Raw genomic sequence first — 25,038 nt, forward strand, 5'->3', positions numbered from 1 at the left:
GTTACAGCATGTTGCTGCAAGCTGCTGTATGGATTCATTTTATCTTCCTTCCCTACGTAATGAGCGATCAAGGTAGAATGAGCTTACAGAGGCGCCCAGAGAGAACATCGCTTTAACTCACGCTGAAATCTGCCATCTGCGCGGCATCAATCTCGCGCGGATCGGCGATCCTCGCGGGCAAGAGGAGCGTCTTCTCTGCAGATTGCGAGCTGACGGAGCCGGGAGGACGGCATGATGGTGAATCGTTTCGCGCCCGCTCGCGGGCGCGAGCGTGGAACACAATTCCTGGACGGCTGGATGGAAAGTTGGTCTGCGCGTTGCCCGCTGGCCGTGCCATAGGAATTTAAACGGGGATATAAGTATAAGAACGCGGAGACGGGGAGTCGTTCGCGGTAGTGTGAAGCACAAACGCGCCACAGCACCACACCCAGCGTGCCCACCGTTGCGACAACGAGGGACAACAACAGGATCCCGGCCATGCGTGTCGCGGTGATCGTGAGTACCCAGCGAGGCGTCAAAGTGTTCTCCAACCGCGCGCGTTATCCCTTATCCCGGTTGCCGCTAACCACCCCGTGAAAATAAATCGAACAATGTCCATTTCTACGTAGATTAACTTTGATTTTGATTTAATTTACTCTCTTTATTTTATTCTAGTTTTTAGAACCGGAAAAAATATGAAGAGCAAGTTAAATTGAGATTGGCTTACTATATAGTATATATTTGGTTTCCATAATTTTTATTGTAATTTTAAAATGTTAATACAAAAAAATTACATTTTACTGAAAAGCAAGAATTGACAAAATAACATGGCTGATGTGATACATCAAGAATTCTGATATACATTTTGTAGAAAAAAATAAAGTTAATCTAAGCTGATAGAAGTGGATGTAAGTGAAGAAGAGTTAAATACGATCGAAAATAGATCTTGGTGTCTACTAATATTTATATGTAAATTTTAAATATATCTTCCAATTGTATAAACTGCGCGCCATTACTGTTAGATTTAATTATAAACTGAAATTATTAAAATAATAACATCATCAATTAAATTGATTGTCAATTTAATTAATAATGCAATGAGTATTTTAAAAAGTTTACTGCGAAAAATATCCGCGAAAATAACTTTCAGTTCGAATTTCTTCAAAACCGAAATTAGTTTTGCGAATGTTTAAATGTCTCTCTGTTTCTCGGTCCTTCTGTCCAATTATTTCTGACGCATTCCTTATTTTTCTCGAGCATCATTTTTTATATTTTTCACATAAAATCAGGTTTTTAAAGCCTTTAGAATAAAATAAACCACAGAAACCATAGAATAAAATATGGAGATATAATCAAGTGGAGAAAGTTGTATTGTATGTTTTTAATTTTATTCAGGAACTCAATTATTTAATATTATTCGTGGATTACAGTAAATTGAAAAATTTTTGATGAATTGATTAGTTTAACTACAAAATATTCTTATCATTTTTTATTTATCATAATTTATTAATTTTTTTTTGTATAATTTACTAGTTGCTTTTTTATAATTATTTCTTATGTCTTGTTAGAGATTATTTTTTATGACTTTTAATATAATAAATTATTACGCTTATGCAGTGATAGCTTTAAAATTATCTCGATAATTGCACTTGTCTCAAAATATATCTGTTTATGTATTACCAGCGATATCATATTACTTCACGCAATCAAATCTTACATAATACATCTATTGAATATTTTAGTTATGTAACATGATATTTTATTACAAACGTATCATTAATTAATATCTGTTGAGTCTGCTTTTCAAACCACGACACGAAATAAATTATATAACGACAGTAATTTTTCTTTTGATGTGGTACCATAAATAATAATTAAAAATAACAGGTTGTTCACCGTTAAAAAGCAACATACGATTTCTTTTACCCACTGCGATCATTTCTTCTTGTTTTGTTATTTTCGCGCGTATCGTCGCATCTCGAATTATGTCCGCTTTCTTTCGCGTACGACCCCACCTGTTTCGATCACTTTCATCTTTTAACCCTCAAGTGGCACGGCGAGATTTCAGCAATGTGAATGTGCCAGGCTGTGCGACGGATATTTAAATACCGGCACCACGAGTCTGCCAAGCATGCAGAACTTAGATAATTCTCGTGAGCTTTTTTTTAAGTAAAATAATTCAATTGGCAGAAAAGAGAGAGGACTGTTGCAATTCAGTTTACACAGAGAACGCAAATATATACATCGCGAATACTAGTTTGCCATTACGAACAAGTTCTAACTTGCGATTTCTTCAATACTTCAGGGAAAAATAGATGTAAACTAGATGCACTTATTGAGTGTTCTCTCAACAAACAATATATTGTATTACTAATTATAGTTTAAAAAATAAAAATATTAAAAGAAAAAGGAAAGAGTTTTATGAAAAGGAACTAATTTGTTAACACTTTAAATTTTCTATGAAAAGCTACTAAATTTCAATAAATATTTGTTTAAATAGTTTTGAGTAAATATCTACTAAATGTAAACATATTAATTTGATACAAAAACCATTATTTTGATATGACTATTTTTTTTATTAAGTAAATATTTATTTACAGTAAATAAATAATTACTTGGTACTCAAAGAAATATGTGTTAAGATTTAAACTTTTTTTTCAGTGTATCCGAACAGTAATCAGTAATTCTTAAGCAATTAAATCGATCGCTTTTATCGATCATTAAAAAAATTTCATTGCGCAAGATATGGCGAACGAAAGGGCGGGGTTGACTTGCGTAGGACAAGGAATTCTTTGTTGTTCCCCTCGCTAGATTCCTGTCTGACGACTGATTAGCCCTTCGTTTGGCGAAAAGTGGCTCAGGAATCGGGAATTCCGCGCGTCCTGATCGACATTGCGAAGGCCGAAAATCAACGAGTCTGGCGAGCGCGAGTGAAAGCGCCCGACAGGAAAGTCGCGGACAGATTATTTCGCTGTATTCCGCGTAAACGAGCCGGTACGTGCGTGCTCCGACTCGGAACCAGCGTTAAGAAACGAATTCACCGACTTAACTACTGGCTTGCCCACCTCTTTCGTCTTACTATCCGTGCATTCCAACATGGACTGCATGCGTTAAAATCTGCTTAATGCACTATTTCCAGTCGATATGGCTCGATCATGAACCCGTTTCTAGATATCAGTTAGATAAAACTTATGGTAACTTAGTCTCACTTTATATGGGCATAGATTGTGATAAAATTCTGTTTCCAATTTTATGTGCCCTAAAGAACTGACTTTACTACTTAAACGATCTCTAAATCCGTATTAGAATGCCGGGTAGAATTTTATTTACCGCGTAATCTCTCTCTTTCGTGTAAGGGAAAACGTTTGAATAATTAAGATACATATGCGGAATAATTTTACTAAAATATTAAAAAATTTAATTAGATGCAAATCTGAAAATAATTTTATTGGACTGTCCAAATAATTGTATAGCTTAATCTTTATTAGAATGTCAAAATTTATGCAGCATGCTTATCATGCTTGAGTTTTATTTTGATAGTCTGATAAAATTATTTTCAAACTGTATCTACATAATTTGTAGATATCTCATAAAATTTGTTTTTTTTTTTCATGTATATAAAATATATAGGGAAATATGTCGAAATATATTTGACGTATAAAATTATAAATAAAATTATGTCTTGAAACTTTCGCGAATTCTCAATCGTTCGAACTCCAAAGTAGGTTTAATGCTTTTAAAGAATTAAAATACATGTCATGATATGTATTCTAATATATATACATACTCTCTAAAACTTTTAAAGTGAAAATCTCGCGTCGGAGAGTGTGTGAAATCTCAGTCTTAAAGATCGAAAATTCACCTACTCTTTTTTTTAACATTGGATTAATTTTCACTCTTCAAAATGAGATTCCACTTTGACGAATTTAGAGAGTATGTACGTATGCATAGATCTATTAAAAGATCTAGCATATAAAATTGTAGAATTATATCTTGAATTCTTGGATGCGAATTATAAATTATTTAAAATGAAATGTTTTAACAAATTTACTTCGATTAATGATAAGGTAGAATTAGATTCGGATACATCATAAATAGGCCTAAAGAAACCTAAGTGAGAAGTTTTTAGATAAAAGATATTAAGCAATAAGCAATGAATGTTTCTGTCGTCTTGTTATATCATATTACAAGACAAATGAAAATTATTACTTAATGATCGTTCCGTCGTCTCACGCAATAATGGCAAATGGAATTAATTCGATTTCTGCAATGAGAATAACGATGAATGTGAAACAGTCGATAGACAGTTACTTTAATTTCCATTGCGGTTTCTACTTTTCAACGCAACGCACGTATAACGTCCATCCACTTTTCGCACTTCCCGTCCTCAGCGAGCCGGTTGACGCGAACGTCGTTTAAATGTCATGCCGATTAAACAGTTACGCGCGTTACTTATATGCGAGATGCCTGCATGTGGTGCTTACGACTTAAGGCCGAATCGAATCACTTTCTCTTTTCTCTTGAACGCGAGACGCAGCCGATTTTGCGTACACAAGCGACCGGCACCGCCGGTGCTCGTAATGCGGACTGCAAACCGGAATAATACCGATGCGATCCGGAACGTGTTTCGCGTAACGCGTTACACGCTCATGGCGTTGCCATTGGCGTTCATTGATTCTATTATCTCGATATCACGCGTAACCTTTATTTTCATTTCACTAACGATCGCTATTATTAGCGTTGTATACACACTTAGCGCAGCTGCACAAAAATGCTCGTACTTAAATCTCCGATGGAATTATAAGTGAAAACCCGGTAAAGATTTAACGACCGCCGGTTGATATCCGGTGGTGTATTTCGTTATTTTTCTTTGGAGAAATCACGAGACATGAATTGTGTGCGGATAATTAGAACTATTTCAAGAGCGCGGCAGATAGTAGTTCATTATCGCGTTTCCTCTAAGAAATATCGAAAAATATAGTAATATAACGGTAACATACCATGTAGCAATCATCGTAGTTAATAATTCTTTTTTTCGAGTATTATGATTATCGATGATTCTCGTAACAATGGTATGTCTTCAATTAAATCGGAAATTGCTAAAATTTTTCTATAAAAATAGCTCCAGAGAGAGAGAGAGAGAGAGAGAGATTTAATTAAATATTTTATTTTTAATTAAATTATTCTTAAATATTTAATTAAATATTTTAGACTTTGCGGAGGGACAAAATCAATAATATCAGTAGATATAACAATACATATAACAGGAAAGAACGAATTTCCACAAATTTTATTGGTAAAATTAAAAATAATAATTATTATTATGCGGATCATTGAATTATAAATGAGCTTGTCATGGTTTGGTTTGAACTACAGAATCTTAAACGATAAAAATGTGCCAACATCTACCCTTAATTATCCTTTATTCCGTAATAATTCCAGCACAAATATTATATATAGCCAGAAGATTGCAATCGAGAAATGAAAAATAATACATAATTGCATAATTAAAGAATAATATATAATTGTATAATTAAAGAATGACGTATCTATAAATGTATAATTTAAGAAATTTTCCAGTTCTTGGCGTGCGTCGCCGCGGTCTGCACGGCACAGATTCAGGATGGGCCAAAAGGAGCACCGATCCCGATACGAGCGAATCGTTATCAAAGATTACCCCCTCGACCAGGCGGTACCGGACCGGCGTTTCCCAATCAACGATTTCGTCGACCAATCTCCTTCAAGTAATACTCTGATTAATAATATTCTTACAGGGACATACTTAGGAAATAATATACTTTAAGATATGTACTTAGGAATAATATACATATAGATAATAATATTAATCATATAGCATTCAGGAAAGTTTAAATAGAGCAGACTTTCAGATCTGCTTTAATAAATTAATTTTGATAAAATTCTTTTTTCATAATTATCTGTTCTTAAATAACACTTCAAATTTCGTGACATATGAATCGATCTATCCTTAAAATAATATTTTAGTCATTAATCATATAACTAATTAATCATATACTTGGTCCAAATGTGGGATAATTAATTGTGTAGAGACTGGAAGAATTTGATGAAAATGAATAAGACTTTCAGATAGGCTTTAATAAATTATAATGTTATTAAATGTCTTTTCTTAAATTTGATAAATATGTTTTTGATAAATATGGCTATCTATGACATAGTCCGCGGAATCTCTGAAGATTTTTTGCTTTTTTTAATATATCCATTAGAATATGACCTTGTTGGAAAAATTAGGTGCAACGAATATAAATAAATCGCGTATTAAAAGTGTCCGCATAATCTGACTGCGCGAGTAAACTATTCGAACTATTGGAAAGGCAGGAAAACCAGTTTGGGCGACGCGCATATCTGTTCGAAAGATGCAGAATATAAACCTGCACGCGCTGTTGTTAATTAGTCTAAACGGGTCTTAAGTTTCGTTGCAACGTCCGCGAACATTGCACCAAGTAGGAAGCGCGACGTGTTTTTTAATTATCGACGTGCATTTAAGAATAGCCAACAGAATTACGCAATCCTAACATATGATTCTATCGCTTCTGGACTGCAGCCATGCAAATTGAACAAGAAAGTCCGAATACCGTTCCACGTGAGCGGCTCTGTAAGTATGTAAATACATGTCTAACGTTGTAAATGGTAAAGAGTAAAATATAGTCTTGGCATTTTCACATATTCCACTTTTTGCATTTTCTAAAAAGTAAACTACTACGTCTCATTAAGTGTGATCGATATAATCTAAGCGACTTAAAAATAATTAAATATCTGTGAGAGTTACACGTAAATTTCCTTATAACGCGTAAGCACATGTACTTGATGACTCGTTAATTGAAGAAATCGCTAAAATTCTAGACCCCGGGGAGGCCCCGGAGACGACGCGTCCGGTACGTTCCGTCCTCTCCGGCCGGTAGCCACGCCTTCGTTCGCGCCACATGTGAAACCGGTGAACGAGGAACCCGAGGAGGAGGAGAATCTGTCGCGCGATACCATCCGCGAGGATGAGGACTCGCGTGAGAGTCAGGAGATCAGGAGCCAGGATAGCGTGGAGGATCTAAGTGAAGAGATACCGCGAGCGGCGCCAAATCCACCAAGAGCACCTCCAGCGGCCTCAGGACAGCTGGCGTATCGTCCACCCCAAGTGACACCGACGAGTGTCAGGGTGAGTCCCACGACACCTCCACCGCCACCGCCCGTTCAATACCGTCCGACACATCCGCCACCGCCACCCATTCAATATCGCCCGACGCAAAAGCCCACAAAGGCCCCGAGGAAACAGATCATCGATGACATCACGTTCCAGCAACCAATCAAGCCGCCGCCCAAACCGGTGAAACCGTCTCAAGCTTACGAAATTCGCGGCAAGAAGCCAGTAGCTCAGGTAGGCCCGGCTATAAAACATCTTCCCCGAGACCGCGAATAAACTTCTTGTGGGCTTTAACACAATAAGCTATTATCAAAGCTTATAAAGTCTTAAGTTATAAAAAATTGATATCAATCATAGTCAATTATTCTCGCCACGTTCCGACAAGAGACAACGGACTGAAAAGAATATTACTTTAACTAAAATAAGTTCTTATCTCATAACGAAATAATTTTAATACAAATGCATGAAGAAGACCATATTCAATAAAGGCTGGTCAATAATGCTTAATAAAATAAATAAGATTAGTCTTGATCAAATATGACCTTCTTCATGAATTTGTGTTCGAATATTCCTCGGTCAATTTTCACTTAATATTGGATGCTTTCCATTTGATGACGTCGATACAAGCGTTGTTCTATCCTTGTTGACATTTAGAGAGTGACGGATAGACCGACACTTGTATTGACTTGTGTCGATTTGTGTAATAATTTTATATAGATAGGAATAAAATATGAATCGCAAATCACGCAATCGAAAGATCAATCAAATCATATAATCTAAGGCTACGTTCCAAAACTTTCTTTCTAAGGAAAATTTTACTCGAAGTATGTAGTAACGTACACTGTAGCATATAAAGTAAAATCTTCCTCAGAGAGGAAGTTTTGGAACGTAGCCCAAGAGTATAAAAAATTGATAGTTTCGAAATTGAAAGGTGAAAGCCGGAATCATTTGACCCCGTCATGCTCTTTTTTGTTTGTTTTGAGATACTTAACGTCGCACAACTCATAATGCATAAACGCGATCAGATAAAACCTGTTCATGCCCCGTTACACAACGGTCTCTAGTCGAATTTGTGAAATGCCCATTTTTATACGCTTATTATAAACGAGTTTTAAAATCACTTCGAACAATCAGAATTCCGAGTAAAATTCTATTTTACACGCTATATACAAAATATAAAGAATCAATGGAATGTTTGTAAATAATAAAATATATGTTAAAATGCATACATAAAGATATTGAAATTATAAATAGAATTGTATTCTGAAAGCCGATGCAAACTACAGATCTTCTAAAATAGGCTTTAATGGTTTGTAGTGCGTAGACATCATATGTAGACATCAGTAAAGAGAAATCTATAAACAGGATTCTCTCTTGAAAAAAATTTTCCAATGTCCGACATAACGAATAATATTTTGTAGATTATCAGGCGATACCGGCACGACAATGCAGACGGTTCCATCACGTGGGGTTTCGAGAACGATGACGGATCGTACAAGGAAGAGACGATCGGCGTGGATTGTATAACGAGCGGTAAGTACGGATACATCGATCCGGACGGTATCCGACGTGAGTACACGTACGAGATGGGAATCAAGTGCGACGAGCAAGACCGGGAAGAGGAGGAAGATGGCTTCGTGGATTATCAAGAAAACAAGCTGGTACTCCCGGACGGGAAGACCATCGATCTCTCGTCGATGGGTAAGAAGCAGGCGCGCCGGCCTCAGTTCCAATACAGAAATTAAAGGAATCGGGACTCGCATTTCGCACATTCGCCATCACCCCTATTGCATTTAACGCGTAATCGTAATTCATAACGTAAAAAAATCATGCGTTTCTTAGGATAAACAACTAGAATTAAATAAATAAATTAAGATATCGAGATATTAGCGATACAAATCACGCATAATTCCATGTAAGATTATTTAGTTGTAAATTAGACTTGATAAATAAAATAACAAATTGAGATATTATAATAACATTATAAATGATCTTATCTCCAAAAGTTACATTGAACTCGAGATAATTCTCTATAATATAGCTCGCTAAGCGATAAGAAATTCGTTTAATCTAAATCAATATTGATCGTCAATATATTGATCATACAATATTCATTACGATGATAGAAATACATAAGTGACAGAATTATGTAAGTGAAACGACTTAAAATCGTAAGGTAACCCTTAACGGAAATAAAAAAATCATTCACAAATATCTAATTCGCGTGATCTTATTTGTTCGTAAAATATTAACTTGGTGAAATATTCATTCGTCTCACATTGATTGAAAAGGAATCGAAAGCGAACCGAATTCCATATCCAGGAAACAACAATCAATGTTTTATTTCGTTGAATACATTTTTCGACGTTGAAACTTTATTTCGTCGATCATTATTATGTATAATAATATCCACGTCAGATCTTTAACTAGACATTGATACAAGTATATACCGTGTTGTGTACATATCGATGTTGTACCTGTATAGGTTCGAACTTGAATAAAGGTAACAAAACTAATAAATATATACAATTTACGCGAGTTGCAACAAAGAGTGTACTACTCTTCGATATATTGTAACAAATTATTCATAATATAGAGAAAATCTCGTGAGCATCAGATCTGCAAGATTATGCGTACCCAGTAACGCGATATGATGATCCGATATGACGAATACAGCAGATATGTTCATCGCGAGCCAAGTAACGTATTATTTGTGTGTGTATATGTGATCACGCTACATTATTTTCTTACGTCCCTCTGTACAATTTGCGCAGTCGTAGCCTGCACTCTTGATCCCTCTATGTGATGGAGCTTACGAAGCGAAATATTGAACAATCTAAGAAATCTAAATGACAGTCTACGAAGACTACATACGACGATAAAGGGGAAAAACTCTCAGCGTCTTAATTTTTTTAATGTTCTGTCCTAGCAAACGGCCGAAAATACTACTCTTGGATTATCATTTTACACAAAAATAACGCTCTCCATTAATCATTCATTCACCTGAAATATTCAATCATTTCTCTTGAATTTAAATTCTTTAGATAGAGAATTTTTTAAATATATAAATACTTGGTAGAATAAATACTTAACAGAAATCAATGAAAATTCAAAATGTCTCATTATCAAAAACATAGAAAACAATCACTGAAGATAAAATTGACCGGTCCGATTGTGAACAAGAACCCAGAGGATTAAAATAGCTCTAGCATTCGCAACGGCACTCAATATCGCGCTAAAATCTGCCTGAGCATCATAGTTTTCCACCACCACGATGCTTAAGCGTCGCCTTGGTTCCAACAATAATTTAAGATACGGAGATTCAACAATGTTTACAGACTTTGTGTATGCGTATATAGATATATACATGTACACGTACATCATTGCATAAATAACAGTCGATCGAAAGCAAAAACGCGACAAACATTATTACAAAATATTAACAATCGTTGTTCGAATAACGCGCGCACGCGGTCACGTTGCTCTCTTCTTCTTATTAGAATATAAGTTAATACTACGGCGTAGTGTAGATTATTGCCTTGTTACAGAGTACAAAAAAAAAGACAAAAAAAAATCGAATATATGTGCGCGGGCGTGGACAAACGAACATACATACGCACGAGCACGCGCTACGCACGCGCATCGTGCGTGCCATTGACGTTCCATGTGAGAGGAACGTGGGAGAGAAACGCACCGGAATTACAAAAAGGACTGGCCCCGCACAAAGGTAACGATATGTGTCGATCGATCCAGTTGATCAATCGATATGGTCCATCCTACCATGGGCCCTTTTCTCTCCTGGATGTCTAATACGCCGGACTGGTGACGGTGGACATTTGTTTCGGTGTGTGCTGGCCCTGCGCCAACTCCCCGCTCTTTACCGCCTTAAACTTCAGCCAAGCATCGTAACCGTATGCCACCATTGCGCAAAATCCGAAGAACTGTAAATAAATTTCAATATTAAACATCAGAAGAGTATATTCGTTTGCTGGCTATTTTGAGAAGAATAAAAAAAGCTTTAAAAATATTTACAGCAACAAAATATTTTAAACGATTTTTATATTTTTAAAAATTCTTTATTTTACAACGACTTATGTTCTTTTTCTTCTATTAGAAGAATTAGAATGTCTTCGTTGACGTTTTTTTGACACTTGCGTTGACTTAACAATGCTGTTCAAAAGACGTACAAAAGAATTCTTACCGCAGCAACACCGAAAGCCTCTGTGTAACGTGCGAAGTCAGCTGCCAGGGAAGCGGCCAGCAGATAGAAAAGGGTCCATACCGTACAGAATATAAATTCCTGAAATTACATGTATCAAGTTGTAGCATACAGATGAACATCTTCAATCGATAGCGATAAAAACTGAGTTCGTGCGCGGCTGAGGTTATAAAACGCGTAATCTGTAGATCGAGATGTTATACGACATTACAACGCCTACGTAATACCATGTAACCTCGGCATTCTTAAAAGGTCAACCCGATTATAAATGATCTTTGGCCCAACATAGACGAAAACTACCCGCTCCCGTTATGTTGCTCGCGATCGATCGTTCACTCGTGAGTATAAAAATCAGAGCAACGAATCGATTTTTACATTCTTAGCGCGTATAAACTTTCTAGTGGGCTTTCACTCCCTGCTCTTATTACACTCATGTATCCGCGTTATACCGGTATTATCGAATACGACCTGTTTTCTATACTACTCCCTCGCTCCCTCTTATTTGCGTTTATTTTAAACGCGCCTTTGCACAAACAAAATAAAGGATCTTACAATCAAGAGGTAGTCGATTAGCAACACGATACGAAGCACTATCAGTGACTTACAATTTTAAGCCAAGGGATCCTGGCGAATTTCTCCACAATGTGGAACAAGTAGAGAACAAGAAGGATGCCCGTGAACCAGAAGCCGCCCATGGCCACGGTATTGAACCATCCTCCCCGGCTGTGACTGCTGTGTACCGACACCGTTATGCATATAAATCCTAAGAGATTTAGTGCCTGAAAGAAGACCCCAATGCGATTATCATTCTTGAAAATTCTTCGTCGCGCAGCTGAGCAAGCACGCATTGTGCACAAATACAAAGCGCTTCGCGGGGCTCTTGTAACCGTCGTGAGAGATTTAAGAATCCATTATAGCCCGTGACGCAACTGGCCTTATACCGGCCGCTGTAATTCACGGTGAACGTGTATTTTGTACACAATGCTATACATTTACCGAACCAAGCGTTAAATGTCTCCTTTAATTGTCTAATTCTGGATCATTTTTCGACTAATTAATATTTTTACCTGCAAGCATTTTTTTTCTAGAAATTCAGAAACTCAAATATAAGAAGTTTATATCTTTATCAATTTAGTATCTTTCACGTTGAACTTTAATAATTAATTTATGATTCAAAATCTCTTAATAACGGTATACTGAGACTTGTCAAGCAACTCACTTACAAGTGTCTATTAAATCGAATACTAAAAGCACTTCTCGTGAATCGCTTGACAAAATTACTGTAAAATTATACAAGCGAAGGATGAATGTGTGTCGCACTCACCACTTGTACGATTTTTAGTATGCCGGGCAATGTCCTCGCATATGACGGATCGAACCGTATATTGGGCTGAGTCGTCGTGGTAGTAGTCGTCACGGTGGTCGTGGTGGTATGCTGCCCTGGGAAACCTTGATCCATCATCTCCGGTTACTCTAAAACTGTAACGCAACGAAAACAACATGTAGTAAGTAATGGATATCTCTACTTGCTTCGCGAGTCGCCGCCACCTGATCTGATACGTACAAGTACGACGGCGATTCTTTGTAAGGGTACGTCTCAAGTGAAATAAATGAACGACCGAGCATCGACCGACCTGCGCGAAAGCGGGGATGAAGAAAAGATGGACCTTAAAATAAAGATCCAATGGCGTTTGTCAAACGCAAAGCGTGTTAAATTTGCGATTTCCGAGCGAATGCTTGAAAAGCGCTCTTCTTCAAGCTTTTCAAAGATTTCATCTTGAGAATTAGATAAATCTAGTGTAAATAAATGTATCGATCTTCAATTAAAAATATTTTATATCGGGAAGAATAAAGATTGCGAGTGAGTGGTATTTCTATCAGTAAATTTAATTTTAACTTTTGGTTTTTTTAATTTGCTTTTCATTTTTTCCTAGTTCTAAAAATTAGAAAAAAAAGTAAGTTGAACAGAGATTAATCCTTTGTCTGCAACCTGGCCTTTTTTTATCCAGTCTTTTTATTACCAAGTTTTTTTATTATTCTAAAATTTCAAAAAATGTAAAAAAATTCCGGGTTACTTTTCAATATCTCCATTACATTATCAAATAGGTTTGGTTATTTTAGAAAGAAAAATTTTGACTTCCACGGTTCTCTTTATTTCAAAGAAATTTGGGAGTGAAATTTGAATTTGTTTGTGTAAAAAAAACCTAGATTGGAGACGGAGGGTTATCTATAATATTGGAGAAAACGGACATTAGACCGGCCACTTGAGATGCAAAACTATTTCTGCAGAAAAAAAACATTCTAAGGACGTGCTTATGTAACTTCTGCATCGGAGATGCTCTCGTGCGAATGTCGGAGAAAATAGCACACGCTCTGATATTTACTATCCAGCGCTATCGATTATGCCCAAACAGCTTGCTGTCTGTTTATAATTAAACGTATGAATTGCGATACAACGCCGTGTCTCGCAAATATGCCTTCGTGTATTTGCATCTAGTCAATTGATGACTTCCTTTGCTGGGAACTATTATTCGTCTATTCCTGACAACGACACAATCGGCTATTTCGCCGTAAACTTTATATTAACTATACTCGTACATATCATGAAATATTAAATTTTATTAAATTCTTATAAATTATATATATAGCTTATAGATAACAGATAATTCAGAAAAACAATAATTCCCTTATACAGGGATGTTATTATATAACTTAATTCGGTCAAGAAAGAGGTTATTAAGATTAATTAACTATTCTGTCAGCCGGATCTGGTTTTTTCGGCTTTCATATTGTTTCCTAAAAGCTCAAAAACATGAAAGCTAAATACTTTCAAGAAGTCGAGAATATTCTGAGAAATGTGATAAGTGTTCTGAATAGCATTCCAATTATGGACTTTAACAAATATTTTGAAGCTTTGTACCAAAGAAAGAAAATGTATGAAGTATATATCACGGAGAACTTTGAAAGATAAAATATGACTATTTATTATCTGAGATGTTTTTATTTTTTCATTGCTGCAGTCTGAAAACTTTATTGTCAGATCGTGTACTGCCTCATACACTCTTTACTATATGTATATAATATTATTTTACTTTCTCAGACCTTTCTCAAAAACCAAACGATTAATCACATTTTTATAAAGTTCTCAATTTTATTTATACAATTTTAAACTTTTTCTTATTTTCTTTATATTTCTAATTATAAAATAATTTTTTTTAATCGAATTTTCGTATATTATTTTTTTGACAATATCAGAGAACATTTATTTATATCTTTATATCTTCATCAATTTTTATTACATCTCATTTTATTGATCTGTTTATCTTTCAAAATGCTCGCATTATAAATAATGCTATTACACAGGGTGTATCTGAAATAACGCCCACTAATCATATAATTCTATTCCTAATAAAAAAAACTGAGTCGAAAAGTCCTCTAACATTTTGCAATTTTCGCAATATTTTTTTCAGTCATCTAATGAGCAAAATGAGCAAAATCAACATATAAAACAACTTTAAGATATCTTTGAGAGTTCTTTAAGAAACATCTTTAAAATATTTCACAAAGAACATTAAAAGATATTTTTAAATTGTCTTATATATCGATTTTATCCATTTACTCAGCAATTTTAAAAATTCATATCTCGTTAACTATTGTGAAAATTGTAAAATAGCAGAGGACTTTTCAATTTAATCTTTTATTAGAAATAGCACTGTATGATTAATGGGCGCTTTTCAGATACACCCTGTATAATAAAATGAGACATAAATCGCAGACATCTAAAAGTTTCAGTAATACGTCAAAGTATCAGTCAACTCGATGCATACACGAAGGACACACGCATACTCCTGAACATGTGATTCTTCCTCATTTCCCGCACTTAAATTCAATTAATGTCCTCCATGAGATAACGCGCGGGAAAGAGAGACAAGGGGGACGCTAGTCGCCGGAGATATGCACCGCAATCAACGTCGAGAGACGGGGAAAATGAAAACGCCATCGCGGATCGATTACGAGAGCTATCATGCAGGCGTAAAAGGCGTAAACTCGTTTACGTCGACGATAACGATGCGGATGATCGACGCGTCTGGTGATCCCAAAACCCTCGCGACGTCACGAAATTATTTTCCGAAAATCGTTCAACGGGATGTCCTAGAGCGATTATTCTACAAATCTCTTTTCTGTGGTGTTCTAAAGTAGTGTACACCTATACTTTGGAATTTAAGTATAGTGAGATAAGTATACACTGTTCAATTCGTAATTATAATTTTACACCCAATTTTTTCGTTCATTATTTTTAATTCATTTCTTTTTTTGTAAATCGCCGCCACTCGTTTCCATATATTGTTAAATTAACTAAAACAATGAAATTAAATGATTTAAATCAAGAAAATATATTAAATTTGACTCAAATTTAATTTATTACTTACTAGGTGCACATTAATATGAATGTGTTACTTTGAGACTAATTACAGAAATGGATTGAGATTTTTTCACATGTGAAAGTATAAAAATATGTTTATAATGTTGTTTAATTCAAGGAATCGAGTTACCATTGTTCCTTTAATATCTAAGTGTCCAACGTTTGACATTTAACAAAAGCAAGAAAGAGAATTCTAGTGCAATCTAGAGCAGACCTTTTGAGGTAAAAAAAAAAAAAAAAACATCTTTTCTTAAACGAAAAAGCAACATTTGTGAGCGAACTGTGAAAGCGTCCGTCTAAGAGATCGCAAGCCTCTTGAAGATGCTCTCGGGAGATTCGGGTTACAGACCGCGGCATCCCGTTTATTATGTCATTCGAGACGCGTGCCGCGGGAATTACTTAATCTCGCAGTGTGAGGTCATCCCGCCTGGAAATAGACGGTGACAGTTCGTGGCGAGCGACAGCGTGAGGTGCGGCCGTGCACGTGGTTAAGTCCTCCCACGATGCGGATGGGAAAAGATGGGGCGAAAATGCTTATAAATTCATGCAACGCGGCAGGCATCGCGTTTTATCGAGCATGCAACGCTAATCCCTAAAATCCCCGGAATTTACCATTAATATTTAATAATTACATAATAAATATTAAAACATCATTAATGTCTTATATTATATTGCATCGTTATAATAAAAAAATGATTATTTAATAACTTGGCGTATATGCTGAATTAATTCAGAGACAAGAATTTAGTTAATAATTTATAGTCAATAAAATATTAACGTACACACATACACACATCTCATTATCTTATAATATATTTATTGTAATAAAAAAATTATTTTTTAATACCTTGACATCCATACAGAATTAATTCGGAGAAAAGAATTTAGTTATATTGAGTATTATCGATATTATTATATATTAACAGGAGATTTATGTTATCATAAATTTTAAAAAGTTAAATTTGCTCCAAATTAATGTCGTTCTTCAGCATTTAACATAATTAATCATTTTTTATCTTTCAAGAAAAAATTCATTTCTGGTCTGGTATTGCATTATTAATGACGCATAATGCATTTATGAATTCCACATTTCATACTTCATCGATGAATTCCGTTATATTATTATTCACGCGTCATAAGCGTACGTAACGCGATTCTTTTTGCCATCATCGGAATAAAATTACAGTGCCATCATCAGAATAAAATTATAGTGCCATATCGGCGAACTAACTTAATGACAGAAACGACGATCGATTAAACCAATAGGAAAGTTTCGCTTACGGCGAAACTTTTAATTATATAATTCGTTCTACCTGCGAATTAATTTTTTTTAACCGGATTTTTTTATAGCTTGTAAAAAAATTTATCTTTCCAACAAATAAAAAAATTGATTAAATTGCAAAAAAGGACTCCACACTAATTATATAGAAAATTTGATACCAATGAACACAAAACGTATATACAATACATAGCTCAAAAACTTTTATGACGTATCAAAACTTGTGCTTACACAGAACATCTTTAATACACCATAATTTAAAAAGTTATACAAACAAATATTTAATAAAATTCAGTAATTTTTTTTCAGTATATATATATATAACATTTTTTTTATTCACCACATTATGATATATGTAAAAATCAATACATTTCACCGAAATCCAATTTCCCATATAATTAATACTGGATATCCTTTACAAGTGAGCCACATGCGGCCCACAGGTTGCGTTTTCACTGAATTAAATTATCGGGAGTTATATTTAAAAAATTTAGATACACTTTTCCAAGTAACACACGGCCTTATAAAGGGTTGATTGACGATTAAGTTAAGCGAGGTTAATTAAGTTGGATCGAAGGCACTCCAGAGAACCGCGGATCTTAAAGACCCGAAACCATGTCTTGTTTTGCAGCTGTAAGGAGATATTAGTGAATATCGTAGAGATGGAACACATGTGCAAACACGTGTGAGCAAAGAACTAATATTGTTGTCGCAAGGAGATAGGAGGAACACTAATCTAAACGACTCACTTGAATGGAGATGTCAAAGTTCGACGAACGCGACGCCATATCGGATGACCTATCCTTTAAGATTGATCGATTTCCAAAAATCTGCTCTCTCTCTCTCGTTTTCATAAAACTCGATTCGATAATTAAACTGTCAGAACTTTTCCGGAATTGTAATTGATTTAGGTAATTTATTAAAATGACACTTCTTATGAGTTTTTAAAAGCTAGGGCATTCATAATCTGATTTTTTACATTTAAATATTAACGCTCTGGAATTTATTTAGACAGTCATTCCGTTAATTGAATGAAATTATTCTAATTATTTAAAAAGTCAGATTTAACATAACTCTCTGTAAATTTAATAATAAAATATTAATCAATTTTATCAATAATTTTATTAATAATTTAATAGTGAAACTTAATAATAACTTTATTGAAATACAAATGATACGAAATGTTTTAAATAAAATAAAAATATTGTGCAGAGTGCTGAGCTTCAAAAAGTAAGCAAATAATAATATTGCTTATTTTTATTTGCCTAGATTTTTATTTGAGATAAAAATATGCCGCCTTCGAAAAGGAAGGTTTCAAGAATCGCGCAGCGATTAATACTTTCCATTTAGTGACACAAATCGACACAGATATCGTTCTATCTTTGTTACTTACTGGAATGTTAAGAAAAATAGAATGTCTATGTCGACTTGTATCTTTAGATAGAAAGCACTCACATTATCTCGAATTAATCTAACATTATTTCAAGCATCGTTAAATTCATAATATCAAATTATATTCAATTTGAGTTATTTTTAATAATATATATAAGTCGTTAACTACATGTACTCAATATATCATTAACTTGACTAAAACAATGGAGTTAAACAATTTAAGAAAAGAATATATAAACTTTTAATACACACGATAACTTCTCGACCGATAATTCACGATAATTCACGATAATTAGACTCTACACGCAATGGATTATCCGTGTCTTAAGTTAATTTTCATCATCTTAATAAATATACAAAAATTATTAAATGATTCTTACACTTTAACATCTTTAGAAAATATTTACGAGATTGTAAAATATATTACGAGATTGTGTATTTAAAACAATTATATAAAAATGTTACCACTAATTACTTGATGCTTCTAGTTTTTCGAAGAAAAAAAAATGTACAGGAATCCAATCGTGTGTACTAAGAAGTAAATTTGACTGAAATTTAGTTTATCATTTACTTGTAAGTGCATAACATTGATAAGGACGTTGTTTATCTTCACACTAACCACAGAAATGGATTAATTTACATTTTAACTGAAACGGAAGTTGAAAATAACAAAATGTTTAACTCAAGGAGCTGCCACTGCTCCTTCAATATCTAAGTGAGGAATATCTCGCGTTACTCTTAAAGAAAATTGTAAATTACAGTTTCCTGTCACTACGTAGATTATTTCTTCACATAGGGTGCATTCAGAACAACAACCGCTCACTAAGCGCTCAGTGAGCTCTTTCATTTCATCTTCAAATTATGATTTTGAAGTTTACAAGTTTACAAGAGAAGTGAATGGAAAAGTATGAACTGAATGTGATCATTATTCATGCGATATATGGGATATAGCAGTAAAGCAGAAAATATATGTAATGTTTTACTTAAACTATTGACGAGCAGTGTCTTATTTGGAATTAAGAATTCAATTCATTTGGACGTATGGATTTTACCAGACGCGTCACCTGTGTACGGGCGTGTAACGTAATTTCCCTGATTGCGATCGAGCGGTGAAATTGTAACATAGACAAATGCAAAACGTCACAAATGAGTTCTCCACAACACAGATTCCACTCGCGAGGCAGCGAGACTCACATGGGAGGGAAAGAAGTTTCCGTCGATCGTCCTCGTTTCCGTCAATCCTCTCCGTCACTCGAGTCGGTCGTGAAAATTGGTCAAAACGATATCTCGCTCAGGCGAGATGGAAACGGAGGCCGACCGACGGTCGCGTCTACGCTACGCATTAAATTAGCGTGAATATCGACTAGGTTGTACCTCGCGTCGCGTCGCGTCGCGTCGCGTCGCGTCGCATCGCCTCGCCTCGTCGTCAACTCACGTCGACTTCGTGCGACTCCGATCGTTCGAAGAGCCGAGAAACGAGAACGGTGCGATTCGGGCGTATTCGAGTACTCGCAAAACGATTCCACGCACGCGAGCGAACGTTAATTCCCTCGAGCGGCGCGAAGGCGTTCGCGAAACGCGCAGATTCTCGAGCAATGAACTTTTTGTTGTTACCTGTTCCACCTGTTACTGCTCCTCTTCGGCTCTTCCTCTCTGTGCCTCTTCCTTCTTCTCCACTCGCGAGTTGTCACAGCGACAGGCGACACTACGCTTCTGTTTCCTTCTCCTCTCTCAGAGACACTCGATTCCAACGGAGAGTCGCAAACAACTCGGGGGGGGTCTGATCAACAATCGTTCACGACGCTCACTCGAATCTCACTCAATCTACTCCGCGTCCCGGCGTGAGTCGCGGGGTTCACCCCTCTTTCTCTTCCTTCCTTCGTTCGTTCCTGTCAGGATTATTGTGGAAATATAATGGTGCGGCTACAATAGAAGGAATAAGGATTCCAACCTATCAGAAACCGTATATTCCAGTGTATCCAATATCTGATAGATTGAAAGCCTTATTTCTTATTTCTAATTCCTTATACCTTCTATTGTGGCTGCACCTTAAGGGGCTCCGCGCAATGAAAGGAACAGAGAGCAGAGAATAAGAATTTCAACCTATCAGAAACTGTGTATTCCACAATACATTTCTGATAGGTTGAAAGTAAAATATGCAAAAACGAGATTTATCGCGCTTATATTAACAAGAAAGTTTTGCGAACACGTCAAGAAAGAAATAAGTTTTGGAACGCATTGAAGGTGCGTTCATACCGTTCATACCGTGTGGTGTTTTTTCTACAGTTGAATTTGTATTTAACAATTATTTTTTAATATCTCTGATTAATATTTGAATTCTTAATTCCAAATAAGACACTGCTCGTCAATAGTTTAAGTAAAACATTACATATATTTTCTGCTTTACTGCTATATCCCATATATCGCATGAATAATGATCACATTCAGTTCATACTTTTCCATTCACTTCTCTTGTAAACTTGTAAACTTCAAAATCATAATTTGAAGATGAAATGAAAGAGCTCACTGAGCGCTTAGTGAGCGGTTGTTGTTCTGAATGCACCCTATGTGAAGAAATAATCTACGTAGTGACAGGAAACTGTAATTTACAATTTTCTTTAAGAGTTGGGTAGCTACGTTTACTGCGTCTATGATCGCCACATGAGCAAACGTCATGAGGTTCGTTATGATCGAATTTTTTTATATTTTTTACCGTTTTTTCTCTATCTTTTTCTCTATGATCTCTAATTATACATTTGTCTCATTTCAAACGCAGGAAATACTTAATAGTATATTGCAAAGAGCAGACACATTCCACACTTTTATATTCTACATATAGAAGAACCTAGGTAGTAGTACCTGGGAGCAAAGGACATGGTATACATAGTGATGCAAAATAACGAGGTGGGGAGAGGGTCAACCAGTGGATGACGGAGCAGATTGCTCGGAGTCCACGACAGTTGAGAAAGCAAAAGGATTTGGGACAGTCAGTCGAACGCTGGAAACCTCCACAAGACGATATACGTCTTCCTTACCCAAGAAGTTAGCTCAGTGCGATGGTTCTAAGTGACGTCGACTACCGATAACCGAAATCGAGACGTGATGGCGACAGGTAAGCGACGCAGCATCCACACGTCGTCCGGGAACCCCGGCTCGTCCGGTTACTCCGGCATTGGTCCACGCTCGGGCAGCCGGATGAACTTTCGGCCGAGCAACACGCAACAGGAGGACCGTGGTGGCACTCGACCGACCGCAGCACCGAGCTCGATCGGCCTCATCCTGGTCACCATGCTGCTACACGTTTGCAAAAAGTCCCTGCTGTTCGACACCCGGCTCAAGGTGGCCATCTACTGCGGCACGATATTCATCGTCTCTTTGATCGCAGATTTCATCACAATGCCGCGTACCTATTTCTCCAGATCCGACAATGCCCTGAATCAGTACTTCGTCAAGTGGGGCTGGGGCTGGTTGCTGTCCATAATTGTACCTTGGGTCGTCATGACAGCGCACACGCTGGGTTGTGGCCGTCGACCGATTCTGCTGAGACACTTAGCCCGCGTTATGCTTGCCACTTGTGCCTGGTTGATTTGGACAAAGCTGTTCAATTACATTGAGATCAACTATGGCAGATGTCTAGGCACCCGTGACATTCACATGCAGTCTAAGGCAAAGTGTTTGCAGTCAGGTAGATTTTGGAGTGGCCTTGATATATCTGGACATACATTTATTTTAATTTATTCAAGCCTCATTCTTGCTGAAGAAGGTTCCTCTCTGGTAGGATGGGAGGGTATCAAGGATTTGATAATGAGAGAAGAGCATACGCGGTCTGTGCCAACTGAGACTAGCACTGGCCCGTTACGTAATCTCTCAGATGATGATCTGGGGTTCTTGAAGAAGGCTCACCGGGCACTCACGCCGTATCTACGTGGTCTTTTCGTGGCAATGACGTTGCAGCAGCTACTGTGGGATATCATGTTAGTGTCAACAATGCTTTACTATCACATTATGATCGAGAAATTCCTGGGTGGCGCAGCTGCGGTCATTACGTGGTATGTTACATATCAATGGTGGTACAAGCTGCCCAGGATTGGCCTGCCAGCACCTGGCGATGGTCTCTTTAAGTACAACGAGATAAAGATTAATCCGGAGGTCAACGCCAGGGTGAGACGTAGTACGCTGAATGGCACCAGTCAACCAAGGTTTATGGGAATGCCGATCAGAACAATGCAAGAGCCCTCAGAACTGAATTTGTCGTTCAGACAAACGGATCTCGATTAAAAACGTCCTCAGTGAACGGATCGTATTGGCACTCTTGTTTTCTTGATACTTAAAGTGCAATTTGATGATCGCGCAGCATGGACCATCTTTTACATAAGAACTGAATATTCTTATGTAAATATTAGAATATTCAAAGCACTTATAATGCCTTATGATTTACGAAATTTCCATTTCTAGGTATTTAAACAATTGAAACGTTACACAGTGGCGAATATAAAAAATGTATATACATATAATATTTAAATAAGTAACCTGGAAATATATAGCTCTCTTATGTTTAGTACAAAGGTCGATTCGAGTATAAGAATTATAAAAAATACAATTTTGTCTGAAAAATACATACGGGTGCCTTCCTTCAGTTTTCTATTTGTAAGCAAAGGATTTTTCAAACACCCACGTATAGATTGGAATTTGGGCAATCAAGTTCGTTTAAACTTGGAATGGTTCTATTTTGCTTTCAAATTATTTATAATTATAGGATAATAAACAGGAGTATGTGCCTGTTTTTTCGGTTCTGGAATGTTAAGAAAAAAAAGACACATTTATTTGTATAGAATTTAAATCGGTGTCTTTGATAACACTCTTGTTTTGTACTTACTATTTAATAAAGACTGTTGTTAACAAAGTCTGTTTTTCTTAAGTTAACAGAGTGTTTACGACATGAAATTAACATTTTAGTTTATATGCCATGCTATATTTATACACGGAAGAAAAGTACAAAATATATAGTTCTTATTATGAAATCTTTCTTCCTCATGAGTAGTACAATCGCTGTATATTTGAGAGAGAATATATTCCCTGTTATTCGTAAAATTATTCTTCCGCATTGTTAGACGAAAGATCATCTAATATCGCAGGTCACTTATCATCTTTTATTAAATGCTTTTAATTTGGCAATAATAAAAGAACCATGTTTATGAATTGTGTCATGAAAAATAACATTTGCTTAAAAAAAGAAAACAATTAGTACATCGTGATATAACGAAAAAGACACATAACTTGCAAAATCCTTATCCTTTTGTTACAGATTGAACCTCCTTGTCTATTAATGAAAAATAATATGGCATACATTTCTGATTGATTACTACTAAATTGTATTAACAAAATCAACATCTGCTTATTTTGCGGAAAGTAACATTAATTTAGCAGCATTGTGTATAATAATTGTAACAAAATGAATATTGTTGATTTTACCTATGAATACAATTGAAGAATAATTCTCATATTTGGCAACATAGAGATCTTCGATAATCCGCTCTATAGATGTTTAATATGTTGATGTTAGAATAAAAATAAAGTACAGAATATATATTTATACAGACATGACAATTTACATCGGTTAATATCACTTCCTAAATCTGCTTTCTGTTTTAGAAAAATTGTAACACATCGCGTAATTATATTCCTTACGCGCATATATGCTAACGGAATTCAATTAATTAATTATTAACACTGGATAATTAACGCATATATGCACTTTCAGATGCAAGATAACTTCCTGTCTTACGCATAATATATTTCTTATGTTTTACATTTTACATAAAAATAATCACTCAAGTGTTATTTAAACAAAATCACGGTAAGACTGTACAATATCAATCATTACGTTTAAGCGTCTATCTAAGAAAAAAGAAGTCTAGTGAAGAAATAAAATGTAAATAATAGAATCTACCTTGTATTGTAAAAATAAGAACTTATATATACCACCACAATCTAACAGGCCTCACATATTTCGTTATTTCGTGGTGATGATGGCAGCTAAATTATACAGTGTACTTAGATAAACATTTAATACATATGTATTTATCCGCACTCACGAACAGAAATCGAATACAAAGAAAATTTCACAACAACTGTATACCGATACAGCAACTGTATACCGATATTGCGTATTTTTCTATTTTTATAAAACTTCAGTTGGAGTTTAGATCGATATCATTAAAAATATATAAGAGAATTTCATAATCAGTATATATCAGTATATATGAGATTTCATCATCAGTATATATGCAATATGTATTTGAAAATATAATTGTAATATCGATATTATGTATCGGTATTATGTATCAATATTACAATTATATTTTCAAATACATTTTACACAAAAGAAATTACAAAAAAGGAAATAAAGAAGTTTAAAACTTTACAATTAATTACAATTATACCTTATTCTTTATCTTTCAACAATGGACAAATAATTTGTAATTTTAGTGAGTTTAGTTGCATCATCAATAAGATATACATCGTTAAACATCTTTTTTGTAAAATATATATCACAGTATACTACAAATCTATTT

General features: G+C 35.4%; 3 protein-coding genes across 4 annotated transcripts; 2 read left to right on the forward strand and 1 right to left on the reverse strand.

Annotated features, from left to right (window-relative positions):
• Positions 1-256: 256 nt before the first annotated feature.
• Positions 257-9,666, forward strand: LOC108750749 (formin-like protein 7; the record flags this gene model as incomplete). The annotated part of the gene is given in 5 exon segments (XM_018490462.1): positions 257-415; positions 418-495; positions 5,560-5,723; positions 6,859-7,384; positions 8,572-9,666. Coding segments are annotated over 5 exon segments (1,251 nt in total), but the record flags the coding sequence as incomplete, so codon positions are not given.
• Positions 9,667-9,747: 81 nt separating this feature from the next.
• Positions 9,748-20,315, reverse strand: LOC108750750 (CKLF-like MARVEL transmembrane domain-containing protein 4). 2 transcript variants are annotated; one of them, XM_018490463.1, is made up of 5 exons: positions 20,078-20,315; positions 12,694-12,848; positions 11,975-12,148; positions 11,352-11,450; positions 9,748-11,091 (listed from the first exon to the last, which is right to left on the reverse strand). In XM_018490463.1, the coding sequence occupies exons 2-5, from the start codon at positions 12,829-12,831 to the stop codon at positions 10,957-10,959; spliced, it is 546 nt and encodes a 181-aa protein (XP_018345965.1). In that variant the 5' UTR covers positions 12,832-12,848; positions 20,078-20,315; the 3' UTR covers positions 9,748-10,956. The 2 variants fall into 2 exon arrangements, with proteins under 2 accessions (XP_018345965.1, XP_018345966.1); XM_018490464.1 differs by lacking the exon at positions 20,078-20,315 and adding an exon at positions 19,658-19,796.
• Positions 20,316-20,948: 633 nt separating this feature from the next.
• Positions 20,949-24,681, forward strand: LOC108750848 (FIT family protein CG10671). The gene is made up of 2 exons (XM_018490660.1): positions 20,949-21,142; positions 21,240-24,681. Exon 2 carries the CDS (start codon positions 21,566-21,568, stop codon positions 22,739-22,741), a length of 1,176 nt encoding a protein of 391 aa, XP_018346162.1. The 5' UTR covers positions 20,949-21,142; positions 21,240-21,565; the 3' UTR covers positions 22,742-24,681.
• The last annotated feature ends 357 nt before the right edge of the window (positions 24,682-25,038 follow it).

The sequence above is a fragment of the Trachymyrmex septentrionalis genome, unplaced genomic scaffold (assembly GCF_001594115.1).
Source record: "Trachymyrmex septentrionalis isolate Tsep2-gDNA-1 unplaced genomic scaffold, Tsep1.0 scaffold37, whole genome shotgun sequence".
In the NCBI taxonomy this organism is placed as follows: domain Eukaryota; kingdom Metazoa; phylum Arthropoda; class Insecta; order Hymenoptera; family Formicidae; genus Trachymyrmex; species Trachymyrmex septentrionalis.

Coding starts and splice junctions, on each gene's coding strand:
- LOC108750750 (XM_018490463.1), bottom strand. CDS start 12,831: ATGATGGATCAAGGTTTCCCAGGGCAGCATACCACCACGACCACCGTG. Junction 11,451..11,974: donor GGATCCCTTGGCTTAAAATT/GTAAGTCACTGA, acceptor ATGTAATTTCAG/GAATTTATATTCTGTACGGT. Junction 11,092..11,351: donor AGGCTTTCGGTGTTGCTGCG/GTAAGAATTCTT, acceptor ATTTATTTACAG/TTCTTCGGATTTTGCGCAAT.
- LOC108750848 (XM_018490660.1), top strand. CDS start 21,566: ATGGCGACAGGTAAGCGACGCAGCATCCACACGTCGTCCGGGAACCCC.